This window comes from Petromyzon marinus, chromosome 55, assembly GCF_048934315.1.
Source record: "Petromyzon marinus isolate PM22_M1 ecotype Great Lakes invasive population chromosome 55, UKy_Petmar_22M1.pri1.0, whole genome shotgun sequence".
NCBI lineage: Eukaryota > Metazoa > Chordata > Hyperoartia > Petromyzontiformes > Petromyzontidae > Petromyzon > Petromyzon marinus.
Window position 1 is genome coordinate 4175812 of NC_133721.1, and position 12255 is coordinate 4188066.

The 12255-nt window shown below is 43.5% G+C and overlaps 1 protein-coding gene across 1 annotated transcript; it reads left to right on the forward strand.

Moving 5' to 3' along the window:
- Positions 1 to 749: 749 nt before the first annotated feature.
- LOC142905608 (zonadhesin-like) lies at positions 750 to 9653 on the forward strand. Its single transcript, XM_076052248.1, has 9 exons — positions 750 to 1271; positions 4548 to 4692; positions 5078 to 5149; positions 5342 to 5592; positions 6046 to 6220; positions 7165 to 7276; positions 7603 to 7700; positions 8244 to 8420; positions 9345 to 9653. Exons 1-9 carry the CDS (start codon positions 1038 to 1040, stop codon positions 9554 to 9556), a joined length of 1476 nt encoding a protein of 491 aa, XP_075908363.1. The 5' UTR covers positions 750 to 1037; the 3' UTR covers positions 9557 to 9653.
- Positions 9654 to 12255: the final 2602 nt, after the last annotated feature.

Here is a 12255-nt window from a genome sequence, read left to right on the forward strand (position 1 = left end):
GTCTGACATGAGTTTGTTTCTATGTTAGTCAGGTAAGGCAATATCTATTTAGGTATAGCTGCCACACAATTTCTGTGGCATCACAGCACTACTGATACACTGAATTGCAGGGGAATGGTGTCAGCTTTAGAGAGTAAGTATACATTTTCACGCATTAATTAATAAATGGTGTATTTTTAGCATCGATAAATGTGAAAGTTAGTTGAAAAATAAAATTATCTGAATTAAAAATGTCAACATTTAGTTGAAACTTCATACCAACAAAATTTGACAAACAAGTTTCTTGTAAACTTCATGGGACCTCATTTGCCTGTACCAAAATATGAGAATAGGTTTTCCCCTTTTTCCTGGAAACAAAACAGGTGTTGAGATGTTAAAACATCAAACTGAAACCTTTTACAAGGAATCATATCTGCATTCTGGCCATAAGTATTGTGGTTAATGCAGACATGATTCCTGAAACCTTTTACAAGGAATCATGTCTGCATTCTGACCACAAGTATTGTGGTTAATGCAGACATGATTCCTTGTAAAAGGTTTTAGTTTGGTGTTTTAACATCTCAACCAAAACACAGACATCAAAGAGGGAAACACACGTCACAAGCGCGTAACAAACCCGGAGTGATGTACCCTGAAATGGGGGACCGATTGGAGGAACTTGAGATCACTGCCCGTCCACAGTAGGGGCAACGATGGGGAGTAGCATATTTGCGGGGGAGTGGAATAAGTAGGAATATAGGGGGAGGGGGGATAGAGGGGGAGGGGGGATAATATAACCACACAAACCCGCAAATAAAATAACATAAGTGCGATGCCCGAGTTTATCATTCTTGTTTTCCCCTTGGAACAACGGCTGTCATGTGTGTTTGTAATAATGGTTCAGTGTCAAGAGTCCATCCCCTTCCCCCGGCCCCCATTTTTTCGGCCATTCATGCTGGGTTCAGCAGAAACGGAAAACCCAAAAACAAAGTTTAATACTTGAGTGCCTAAAATAATTAAATAGTTGTCAACATCCAGAATGGTGCTGAGGCACTTTAATGACATTTCAATTGCGTGTGACACCCACAGCATTCCCTTGTGAACCGGGCAGCCACTATGAGAGCTGTGCCCCACCGTGCCCGGCCACCTGCAGCAACGCAAGTCTCCCGGGTGGCTGCAACCAGCAATGTGCAGAGGGCTGTGTCTGCGACGACGGCTTCGTTCTATCTGGGGACAAGTGTGTCCCCGTAGAGCTGTGCGGCTGCCTGGACTTTGACAACCAGTACCATCCGGTCAGTTAATTGATTTTGCATGACCAAGCAATGCATGTAATTGGTTACAATGTCCTGTCTCATGGTTTTGATGAAATTGAGTTGTGTGCAGTAGAATACATTGATGTCTCGTGTTTCAGAAAGAAGATATGTTTGTATGTAGCGATTAAGTTGAGTTGCTTTAATAAGATAATATGCTTTTTAAACAATTCAACTTGCAAAGCCATAATCAATCTTGTTCCAGCATCATCTAATGTTATCACTCTATCTCCGCAGCGGTGATACTGTTGGTTTCCATTCCGTCAGTCTCATCCATTGATTATCATTTCATTCCAGCGATGTAACCTGCCCAAGTCCACTTACTTTTCTTAAAAGTCAGTATTAATTGCAGTTCTGTATATTTTTTCTGGGGATATGGTTTGCGATGATGTCGCACACTGTGAACGATCGCTACCCTGACGAGTAGGCAGTGGTGGCATGGCCCTCCTTCCATGCTGCTGATGAAGCGGCAGTCGTCTGGCGCTGCAAAACGAGCTCACTGATCCACGTGTTCTCCTTTTTCTCAATGTGATTCTCAGCCTGCTTATTCACACATATTGGTTTCAAGTTTTCAAGTTTCATTTATTAGGTGTAGCCCTGTGAGCCATGCGGCTCTTAAGTCGGGTGCAATCGCAACAAACAAAATTTGAACACAGAACATCCCAAAGCGACGACGTGCAACAGAAACATTCTGGAATAAACCAGCAAATATTCCACACAAAAAAACGTATTAAAACGCTGTGTGCAAAAATCACAATGTGGTACAAGCCAACAACAACAACCATAAGACAATTTATATTAACCATATGTTTTCGAATCACCAAAATAAAGCTATAAAAACAATGTAACAACAGTAATCATAGGAACTGTGATTTTAAATTTAACAATAAACGATATACATAACACGTACGACAAAACATGCAGCCATAGCTGGCAGCACGACACTCTCAGTGTGTGAGTGAGTCAGCAGCAGCGTGAGTGAGTATATGATGTGTGAGTCAGCGCATGATGTGTTAGTCAGCGCATGATGAGTGAGTCGGTGTATGATGTCTGAGCGAGTCAGGGGCAGTGTGAGCGAGTGTATGATGTGTGAGTCAGCGCACGATGTGTTAGTCAGCGCATGATGAGTGAGTCAGTGTATGATGTGCGAGTGAGCCAGCACACGATGAGTGAACCTGTGTATGATGAGTGAATGGGTCAGTGGTTGTGCGAGTGTATGATGTGTGAGTGAGTAAGCGCATGATGAGCGAGTCAGTGCATGATGTTGGAGTGAGTCAGTGCATGGTATGAGTGAGTCAGTGTATGATGTGTGAGAAAGTCAGTGTATGATGTGTGAGTGAGTCAGTGTATGATGTGTGAGTGAGTCAGTGCATGGTGCGAGTGAGTCAGTGTATGATGTGTGAGAAAGTCAGTGTATGATGTGTGAGTGAGTCAGTGTATGATGTGTGAGTGAGTCAGTGTATGATGTGTGAGAAAGTCAGTGTATGATGTGTGAGTGAGTCAGTGTATGATGTGTGAGTGAGTCAGTGCATGGTGCGAGTGAGTCAGTGTATGATGTGTGAGAAAGTCAGTGTATGATGTGTGAGTGAGTCAGTGTATGATGTGTGAGTGAGTCAGTGTATGATGTGTGAGTGAGTCAGTGTATGATGTGTGAGTGAGTCAGTGTATGATGTGTGAGTGAGTCAGTGTATGATGTGAGTGAGTCAGTGCATGATGTGTGAGTGAGTCAGTGCATGGTGTGAGTGAGTCAGTGTATGATGTGTGAGTGAGTCAGTGTATGATGTGTGAGTGAGTCAGTGCATGGTGCGAGTGAGTCAGTGTATGATGTGTGAGTGAGTCAGTGTATGATGTGTGAGTGAGTCAGTGTATGATGTGAGTGAGTCAGTGTATGATGTGTGAGTGAGTCAGTGCATGGTGTGAGTGAGTCAGTGTATGATGTGTGAGAAAGTCAGTGTATGATGTGCGAGTGAGTCAGTGTATGATGTGTGAGTGAGTCAGTGTATGATGTGTGAGTGAGTCAGTGTATGATGTGAGTGAGTCAGTGTATGATGTGTGAGTGAGTCAGTGCATGGTGTGAGTGAGTCAGTGTATGATGTGAGTGAGTCAGTGTATGATGTGTGAGTGAGTCAGTGTATGATGTGTGAGTGAGTCAGTGTATGATGTGTGAGTGAGTCAGTGCATGGTGTGAGTGAGTCAGTGTATGATGTATGAGAAAGTCAGTGTATGATGTGCGAGTGAGTCAGTGTATGATGTGTGAGTGAGTCAGTGCATGGTGTGAGTGAGTCAGTGTATGATGTGTGAGTGAGTCAGTGTATGATGTGTGAGTGAGTCAGTGTATGATGTGTGAGTGAGTCAGTGTATGATGTGTGAGTGAGTCAGTGCATGGTGTGAGTGAGTCAGTGTATGATGTGTGAGAAAGTCAGTGTATGATGTGTGAGTGAGTCAGTGTATGATGTGTGAGTGAGTCGCCCCCCTCCTGGCTCCGTCGCCCCCCCCCCCCCGGCTCCGTCGGCCCCCCCGACTCCCGCGGCTCCGTCGGCTCCCTCCGTTGGCTCCCTCGGCCCCCTCACAAACGGCCCCCTCACAAAGGGCCCCCTCACAAAGGGCCCCCTCACAAAGGGCCCCCTCACAAAGGGCCCCCTCACAAAGGGCCCCGCCAGCCACTGCTGGGAGCGCGGCCCGGGAGCGCCCCGGGAGCGCGCACGCCTCAGGCGGCCATCTTGCTAAGTTTGTACTTAGGCATGTTATTAGAGTTTCTATCTCTGATATGCAGATTTACATATAATCCAGCCTGCTAGTCAACAATTTCTGTATTGGTCATTACATTTGTATCAATTTAAGTTAGTGATATTTTGAGTTCTCTGTTTATATTATCCATGAGCCAGACTTACCTTTAGCCCAGAGTCCTTGATTTTCACAGTAGGACACCTACGCGATGTCACGTGTAAGATGAATTCAGCATTATCAATATAAATATTACTCACTCATTGATGGGCGATGGATAATGTTGCCCACGCACTGGACAGTTGTTCACTCTTTCTCCCATATGTAATATTTTCTCAGTATCGAATGTAAAAGAGGCAGCAATTCCTCTCATCCATGATATCACAAGCTTTGAATACTCTGTATTCCTCGAAATTATACTTTAAGGATTTAGTAAGCAAATAGGCATGTATGCCTGAGTGATATTGTCAGAGTATGGGGGAAGGCCAGTTAAACAATATATATATTTTTTATCATCTGTGTTGCGCGTGGCAGCTCGGGGAGAGCTGGTTTGAGTCGGGGAACTGCAGCAGGCGCTGCACGTGCTTGGGTGCGGGAGACGTCCACTGCGAGGACTGGGAGTGCGAGGAGCACGAGGTCTGCAGCGTGGAGGACGGCATCCTCGACTGCTACGCGCGAGGTGAGTCCCTGTGCGGCGTCACAAATGAGGAAAGCCATGACGATCCTCTCGCAGGGCGAGAGAGAGACAGAGATGTTTATACAGCCAGGTTCGAGGGAAGTGTGGTGTTTGATGGAATACCTGGAAAAATAGAAATCAATACAATCTATAGGGCTCCAAGAACTAATTATACAGCCTCATTCAACCGAAAAACTACAAATATTTTAAATGGACACAGTAAATAAACTTTGAATTCAATACAATATTGAATGGATCGTCTTGTTTTAAACCAAGTGTTAATCTGGGAATAAATAGCTAATGCTTTGAATGACTCGTAGAAATGTAATTTGCTGTGGTTGACAGATAACAGGAAAGGTAACATTTTGTCCTTTGATTTTTCTTGAAGAAACAACAACTACCGCTCCTCCTCTGGTCTCAACAACAACAACTTCAAAACCACCAACAGCCCCACCACTGAGTAAAATATTCACTAAAGACATTCTCCTACAATCACTCTACACTGACAAACCTTGCTTGTTGAATGCATTGTTTACGTTTTCATTTCAAAAGATACTGCTGCATTGGGCTCTTCATTTATATCAAACAAAATGATCTGATAGAGCAGCATAAGTCATCACAACACATTATTACATAGCTCCTCTATTTTCAGAACCTGGTGACTGCGTGATCTCTGGAGACCCTCACTACATCACGTTCGACAAGACGACGCACCACTTCATGGGCGAGTGCACCTACACGGTAGCCACCCCGTGCAACCAGAGCTCCACCCTGCTGCCCCACTTCAACGTGGAGACAACAAATGAGTTCCGGGACGGCAGCACGGCCGTGTCTTACGTCAAGGAGGTCCACGTGGAGGTCTACGGCCACAGGTTCACCTTGGCCAAAGGACGCCGGGTGCTGGTGAGGGTTTCACGTCATCCTTTAATTGTTATTTGCACAGAGCCGGTGCGTGCCATTCAGGAACCATCGCCACAAAGCACAACACTCTCACACACTGCTCTCTCAATAACTATAATGTTCCTGATGATTGCTTCATTGCATTGTCCTAGAGAGCCTTCTATTTTCAAAACATTTACTTTGAATTTAACAATATCCACGGTGTTGCCTGATGCTTATAAGAGGCTTCCTTATCTGGGACTTAGGAATTGACTTCATAAAGAATGACCAAATATATGTGAACATTCAAGCCATGTTTATTCTATGAATCTTTGGTGGAAGAATGTCGATGTTTACAAAGAATAGTGGAGGAAATTTACATAATGAATAAAAACAATCCTTTCTGTACTATAATCTACCATGCATTACTGATCCTACCATGATGATTCTACATAAAATGCTGTGTTTTGTTTACAGGTGGATGGGCTGCGTGTGACTCCTCCGGTCTTCATGTCAGGGGTGTACATCCAACTGAGTGGATCCTACGTTGTGCTCGAGACCGATTTCAATCTGGTTGTTCGGTTTGATGGGAACCACCATGTGGAGATAGTCGTGCCTGGAGAATACGCGGGGCAACTGTGCGGCATCTGCGGTGAGTTGATCTCCTGGGAGAATAACACAATAAGCAGCTGACTGGACAATGTAGAATACAAAAAATGTCAATGTAATTGTTGTTGACACGGGAGTTACAGTAAGGAGAGTATGAACAGGGCCTTTTTTAAGCCAGGCAAATGGACGAATGCATGTATGTCGACAGCGCAGCTGAGCAAGGACAACATAACAGCCTGGAGAGGCAGCTGTTCGCAGCACAGATGAAGAGTTAGCCAAGTGAGGAAACCACATATGGTGACTGAGAGAGAGCAACGTGACTGCAGTGGTAGCATAAAAGCACTGATGTCGAGTTGGAAAAATGTATTTCTGTTGTGGGGAGCAATTCCATAAGAGAAAAAATGTCAGCTACCTGTCCATTTTGCACTTATTAATTGCCAAACACAGCAGGATTCATTGTCAACCATAGAGCATTATCAGCCATACATTCCAACTAAAATGCAATCGTGCTCGAGACCGATTTCAATCTGGTTGTTCGGTTTGATGGGAACCACCATGTGGAGATAGTCGTGCCCGAAGAATACGCAGAAGAACTGTGTGGCATGTGTGGTGAGTTGATTTCCTGAGAGAAGTGACACAATAAGCAGCTGACTAGACACTTGTAGAATGAAAAACATCTCAACGTGATTGTAGTTGACAGAATATGCAGGCTTGAAGATAGTTTGAATCTCTTTTGGCCCCATTTGAATATCATTTAAGATCCGAGTTCATAAGGACAAAGTTACAGATGCCTCAGCTAATGAGAGTTTAGCATTTGTAAACAGGCCACAGATATGTAATCATTTATAAATACGATAATCTCATTAAAAAAAGAGAATATGTGCTTGCACGTCCTACAGTAGCATGTCAGTTGTTTTTTCTTCAGTTTTACATGTAAACCATGTCTATCGAAAATCGTATATTGCAATGCTTTATGTTGTTTTACAGGGAACTTTAATGGAGATGGCTCAGATGACAATCTGAAGCCTGATGGGTCAGCAGCGGCCTCATCAAACGAGCTGGGAAACAGCTGGAGAGTGTTCAACAGTTCTGATGATGAGTGAGGATCCGTTCTTCTCAATTATCTCTATGCGTGACTGCTAATTACAACAGTATCATCCAGAAGCCTTTGTGAAATACGCGTTGAAGGCATTGGTATTGAAAATGAATTAGATCTCCAGATATAAAACGAGTGTTAAAATGAGCCACACAGTCACATTAAATCTGATTGCTGTGCTCCTGAGGGTATATGCATGTCAGCTGTTTGGGCTACAGTGAGTGATCATCATGATGATGATGGTGATGGCGATGATGACTGTTATTATGTTTGTGTTGATGTTTTCTCTTTTAAACAGTTATGTTAACCTACGTGTCATGTGTTGACAGTTGTCAAGATGGTACCGGGGAAATACCTCCATGTGATGAGAATGACAAGGACGTGTATGAATCAGATTCATTCTGTGGAATAATCATTGACGATGAGGGTGGGTATTGTTGTCTGTTATGTTTAGCTGTCACTGCACGTTCACGATTGATTTCTGAAAACTCCACCTAACAATCGACTTGATGAGATTGAAGTCATGGCATTTCCACTCCATGTATGTGTATCATCGTAATTTTAACTGTAATAGCTATTATAGTCTGCGCATTCATTATTTTGTTCCATTTTTAACGTGACATTAAAACAAATATAGGCTACAAAGCTCTTCTGCACACAGGTTTCTTCTAAACTCTTTTCTAAGCTACGTTAAACATTCCTGAACATAATGACATGACATGATAAGATGTTGTTCATAATCTATGGTCGCTAAAAGATTACAACTGGCTGCCAGACTTTTTAATGACTGATTCAAATTTCACTTGACATTGACTTTTGTCACGCTGAGGAACTCCGATCACCGAATTCAGTGCCGAATGCAATCCACTGCATCACCATTTCCCTAAATACTGCAATCCTGTAGTCGTGTTGAAGAAGAGTGATGTGCCAATGCTGCTAACACTGACATCGTATTTCTCGCTTCCATCAGGAGCTTTCAAAGAGTGCCATGCGGTGCTGCCTCCACAAGTCTTCTTCGACAACTGCGTGTTCGACCTGTGTGCCACGGACGGGGACCACGGCTCGCTGTGCCAGGCCCTGCAGGCCTACGCCGACCAGTGCGCCCAAGCTGGGGTCATCGTCACATGGAGGAACAACACCTTCTGCCGTGAGTGCAGATGCTGTTAATCACTGTCTGAACTTTTGGCTCTTGAGTTATGAGCAGAGGTACAAACATGTCTCATCATATAATAATAATATCACTGTATAGCATCTAAATACCTGAGCACACGAAGATGCTGTACTGGGTAATGTACAAGAACATAAATAGCTCATTCAGACAAAATCAAGGGGGGTTCGGCAGATGGAGAAGCCACATGACACCGTGCACATCCGTTTTCTTCGGACCGTGCTTGCACCTATCCAGCTGTCTGTGCTTTAGTCTCCATTAGTGTGTGACCTACCTGCTTAACGTTTAACTTCCATATTCTGGTAACATGTGCACTGTGTGTGTGCGCGGGTGTGTACACGTGCACGCATATACGTATTTCAACTTAGCCCCCCCCCACGGCCCTTCCTGGCTCCTCCCCCCCCCCTTAACCTGTATATAACCTCGGGTATCTTAGAGCTCTCTTCACTTGATACAGCAATTTTGCTGTAACGGTTTCCACCTGAAGACGGAAGCTTGTGTTGCCTCCAAAACGTCGTGATTTAATTTAGTTGTTTTCATTTCTTTTATTTTACCTACGTGACTTTACCGAAAAAACCAAAGAGTATGAGTCCTTGCAGTCATGAAAGCTTCAAATCTAAAAGTATTTAAATTCCTTCTGTGAAAGTGAGAAACTCAATGATGGCTAGTTAATTGTTCTCACATAATACAAGCATGTGCCACATTTGCTGCAATTTTTTGGGGGGTTTTGCACAGCGTAAGATTCATTCTTTGAAGATTAAAAACTTACTAATCTTATTAAAATATCTAAAAACCGAGATAAATTCTGGGCATTTTAAGCTGTTGTCTGCATGACAAATAAATAACACAGCAAATTACAAACATTCAAGACTTCAAAAAATGCATCGTTTGTGACACCCACAGCATTCCCGTGTGAACCGGGCAGCCACTATGAGAGCTGTGCCCCACCGTGCCCGGCCACTTGCAGCAACGCAAGTCTCCCGGGTGGCTGCAACCAGCAATGTGCAGAGGGCTGTGTCTGCGACGACGGCTTCGTTCTATCTGGGGACAAGTGTGTCCCCGTGGAGCTGTGCGGCTGCCTGGACTTTGACGACCAGTACCATCCGGTTAGTTAATTGATTTTGCATGACCAAGCAATGCATGTAATTGGTTACAATGTCCTGTCTCATGGTTTTGATGAAATTGAGTTGTGTGCAGTAGAATACATTGATGTCTCGTGTTTCAGAAAGAAGTTGTGTTTATATGTATTGATTAAGTTGAGTGGCTTTAATAAGACAATACGCTTTTTAAACAATTCAACTTGCAAAGTCAATCTTGCTCCAGCATCATCTAATGTTATCACTCTATCTCCGCAGCGGTGATACTGTTGGTTTCCATTCCGTCAGTCTCATCCATTAATTATCATTTCATTCCAGCGATGTAACCTGCCCAAGTCCACTTACTTTTCTTAAAAGTCAGTATTAATTACAGTTCTGTATATTTTTTCTGGGGATATGGTTTGCGATGATGTCGCACACTGTGAACGATCGCTACCCTGACGAGTAGGCAGTGGTGGCAGGGCCCTCCTTCCATGCTGCTGATGAAGCGGCAGTCGTCTGGCTCTGCAAAACGAGCTCACTGATCCACGTGTTCTCCTTTTTCTCAATGTGATTCTCAGCCTGCTTATCCACACTTATTGGTATATATTTGACGCAAAAATGCAAGCCTAAGTTTGTATTTACAGTGAGGGAAAAAGTATTTGATCCCCTGCTGATTTTGTACGTTTGCCCACTGACAAAGAAATGATCAGTCTATAATTTTAATGGTAGGTTTATTTTAATATTGAGAGACAGAATAACAACAACAAAATCCAGAAAAACGCATGTCAAAAATGTTACAAATTGATTTGCATTTTAATGAGGGAAATAAATATTTGACCCCTCTGCAAAACATGACTTAGTACTTGGTGGCAAAACCCTTGTTGGCAATCACAGAGGTCAGACGTTTCTTGTAGTTGGCCACCAGGTTTACACACATCTCATGAGGGATTTTGTCCCACTCATTTTTGCAGATCTTCTCCAAGTCATTAAGGTTTCGAGGCTGACATTTGGCAACTCGAACCTTCAGCTCCCTCCACAGATTTTCTATGGGATTAAGGTCTGGAAACTGGCTAGGCCACTCCAGGACCTTAATGTGCTTCTTCTTTAGCCACTCCTTTGTTGCCTTGGCCGTGTGTTTTGGGTCATTGTCATGCTGGAATACCCATCCACGACCCATTTTCAATGCCCTGGCTGAGGGAAGGAGGTTCTCACCCAAGATTTGACGGTACATGGCCCCGTCCATCGTCCCTTTAATGCGGTGAAGTTGTCCTGTCCCCTTACCAGAAAAACACCCCCAAAGCATAATGTTTCCACCTCCATGTTGGACGGTGGGGATGGTGTTCTTGGGGTCATAGGCAGCATTCCTCCAAAGAGCTCCATTTTGGTCTCATCTGACCACAACACTTTCACCCAGTTGTCCTCATTCAGATGTGCATTGGCAAACTTCAAACGGGCGTGTATATGTGCTTTCTTGAGCAGGGGGACCTTGCGGGTGCTGCAGGATTTCAGTCCTTCACGGTGTAGTGTGTTACCAATTGTTTTCTTGGTGACTATGGTCCCAGCTGCCTTGAGATCATTGATAAGATCCTCCCATGTAGTTCTGGGCTGATTCCTCACCGTTCTCATGATCATTGCAACTCCACGAGGTGAGATCTTGCATGGAGCCCCAGGCCGAGGGGGATTAACAGTTCTTTTGTGTTTCTTCCATTTGCGAATAATCGCACCAACTGTTGTCACCTTCTCACCAAGCTGCTTGGCAATGGTCTTGTAGCCCATTCCAGCCTTGTGTAGGTTTACAATCTTGTCCCTGACATCCTTGGAGAGCTCTTTGGTCTTGACCATGGTGGAGAGTTTGGAATCTGATTGATTGATTGCTTCTGTGAACAGGTGTCTTTTAAACAGGTAACAAGCTGAGATTAGGAGCACTCCCTTTAAGAGTGTGCTCCTAATCTCAGCTCGTTACCTGTATAAAATACACCTGGGAGCCAGAAATCTTTCTGATTGAGAGGGGGTCAAATACTTATTTCCCTCATTAAAATGCAAATTAATTTATACCATTTTTGACATGCGTTTTTCTGGATTTTGTTGTTGTTATTCTCTCACTGTTCAAATAAACCTACCATTAACATTATAGACTGATCATTTCTTTGTCAGTGGGCAAACGTACAAAATCAGCAGGGGATCAAATACTTTTTTCCCTCACTGTAGGCATAATTTTCGATTTAAAGCTTTCGTGACAGCAGGGATTCATCTTCTTGGTTCTTTCGGTAAAGCCACGTAGAAGGGAAATAATAAAATAATAAAAATAACATTCTCACGTTTCGGCCACAACACAAGTAGCCTTCCTCAGGTGAAGAAACAGAACTGTCGGAAAGACAGCGCTCCAATGAACACTGCTAAGCTTGGCAGCGGATTTTAAGCTGGGTGGGAGGAGCAGAGTGCCTTGACAAAGGAGTTTACATATCAACAGAAGAATTTAGCATTGAAGTAGCTGTGTTAATGTGGTAGATTAGCAGGATGTTAAAGTCAGAAATTAGCACGTAACTGGGAGATTAGCATGATGTTAGTGTTGAGGGATTAGCATGTAACTGGTCAAGGAAGTAGCTATGTTAAAGTCAGAGTTTACATATCAACAGAGGCATTTAGTGTATTTACGCTAAATAATTGCAACTACCCAACTATCATACAATAAACCGATGTGAAAGAACTAAATATAAACTACATCAATATAATAA

Excerpts from the sequence above, each read along its gene's own strand:
- LOC142905608 (XM_076052248.1), top strand. The coding sequence starts at position 1,038 with ATGACATTTCAATTGCGTGTGACACCCACAGCATTCCCTTGTGAACCG. Across the intron at positions 5,593-6,045 it reads CCAAAGGACGCCGGGTGCTG|GTGGATGGGCTGCGTGTGAC; the intron begins GTGAGGGTTTCA and ends TTTTGTTTACAG. Across the intron at positions 7,701-8,243 it reads AATAATCATTGACGATGAGG|GAGCTTTCAAAGAGTGCCAT; the intron begins GTGGGTATTGTT and ends CGCTTCCATCAG.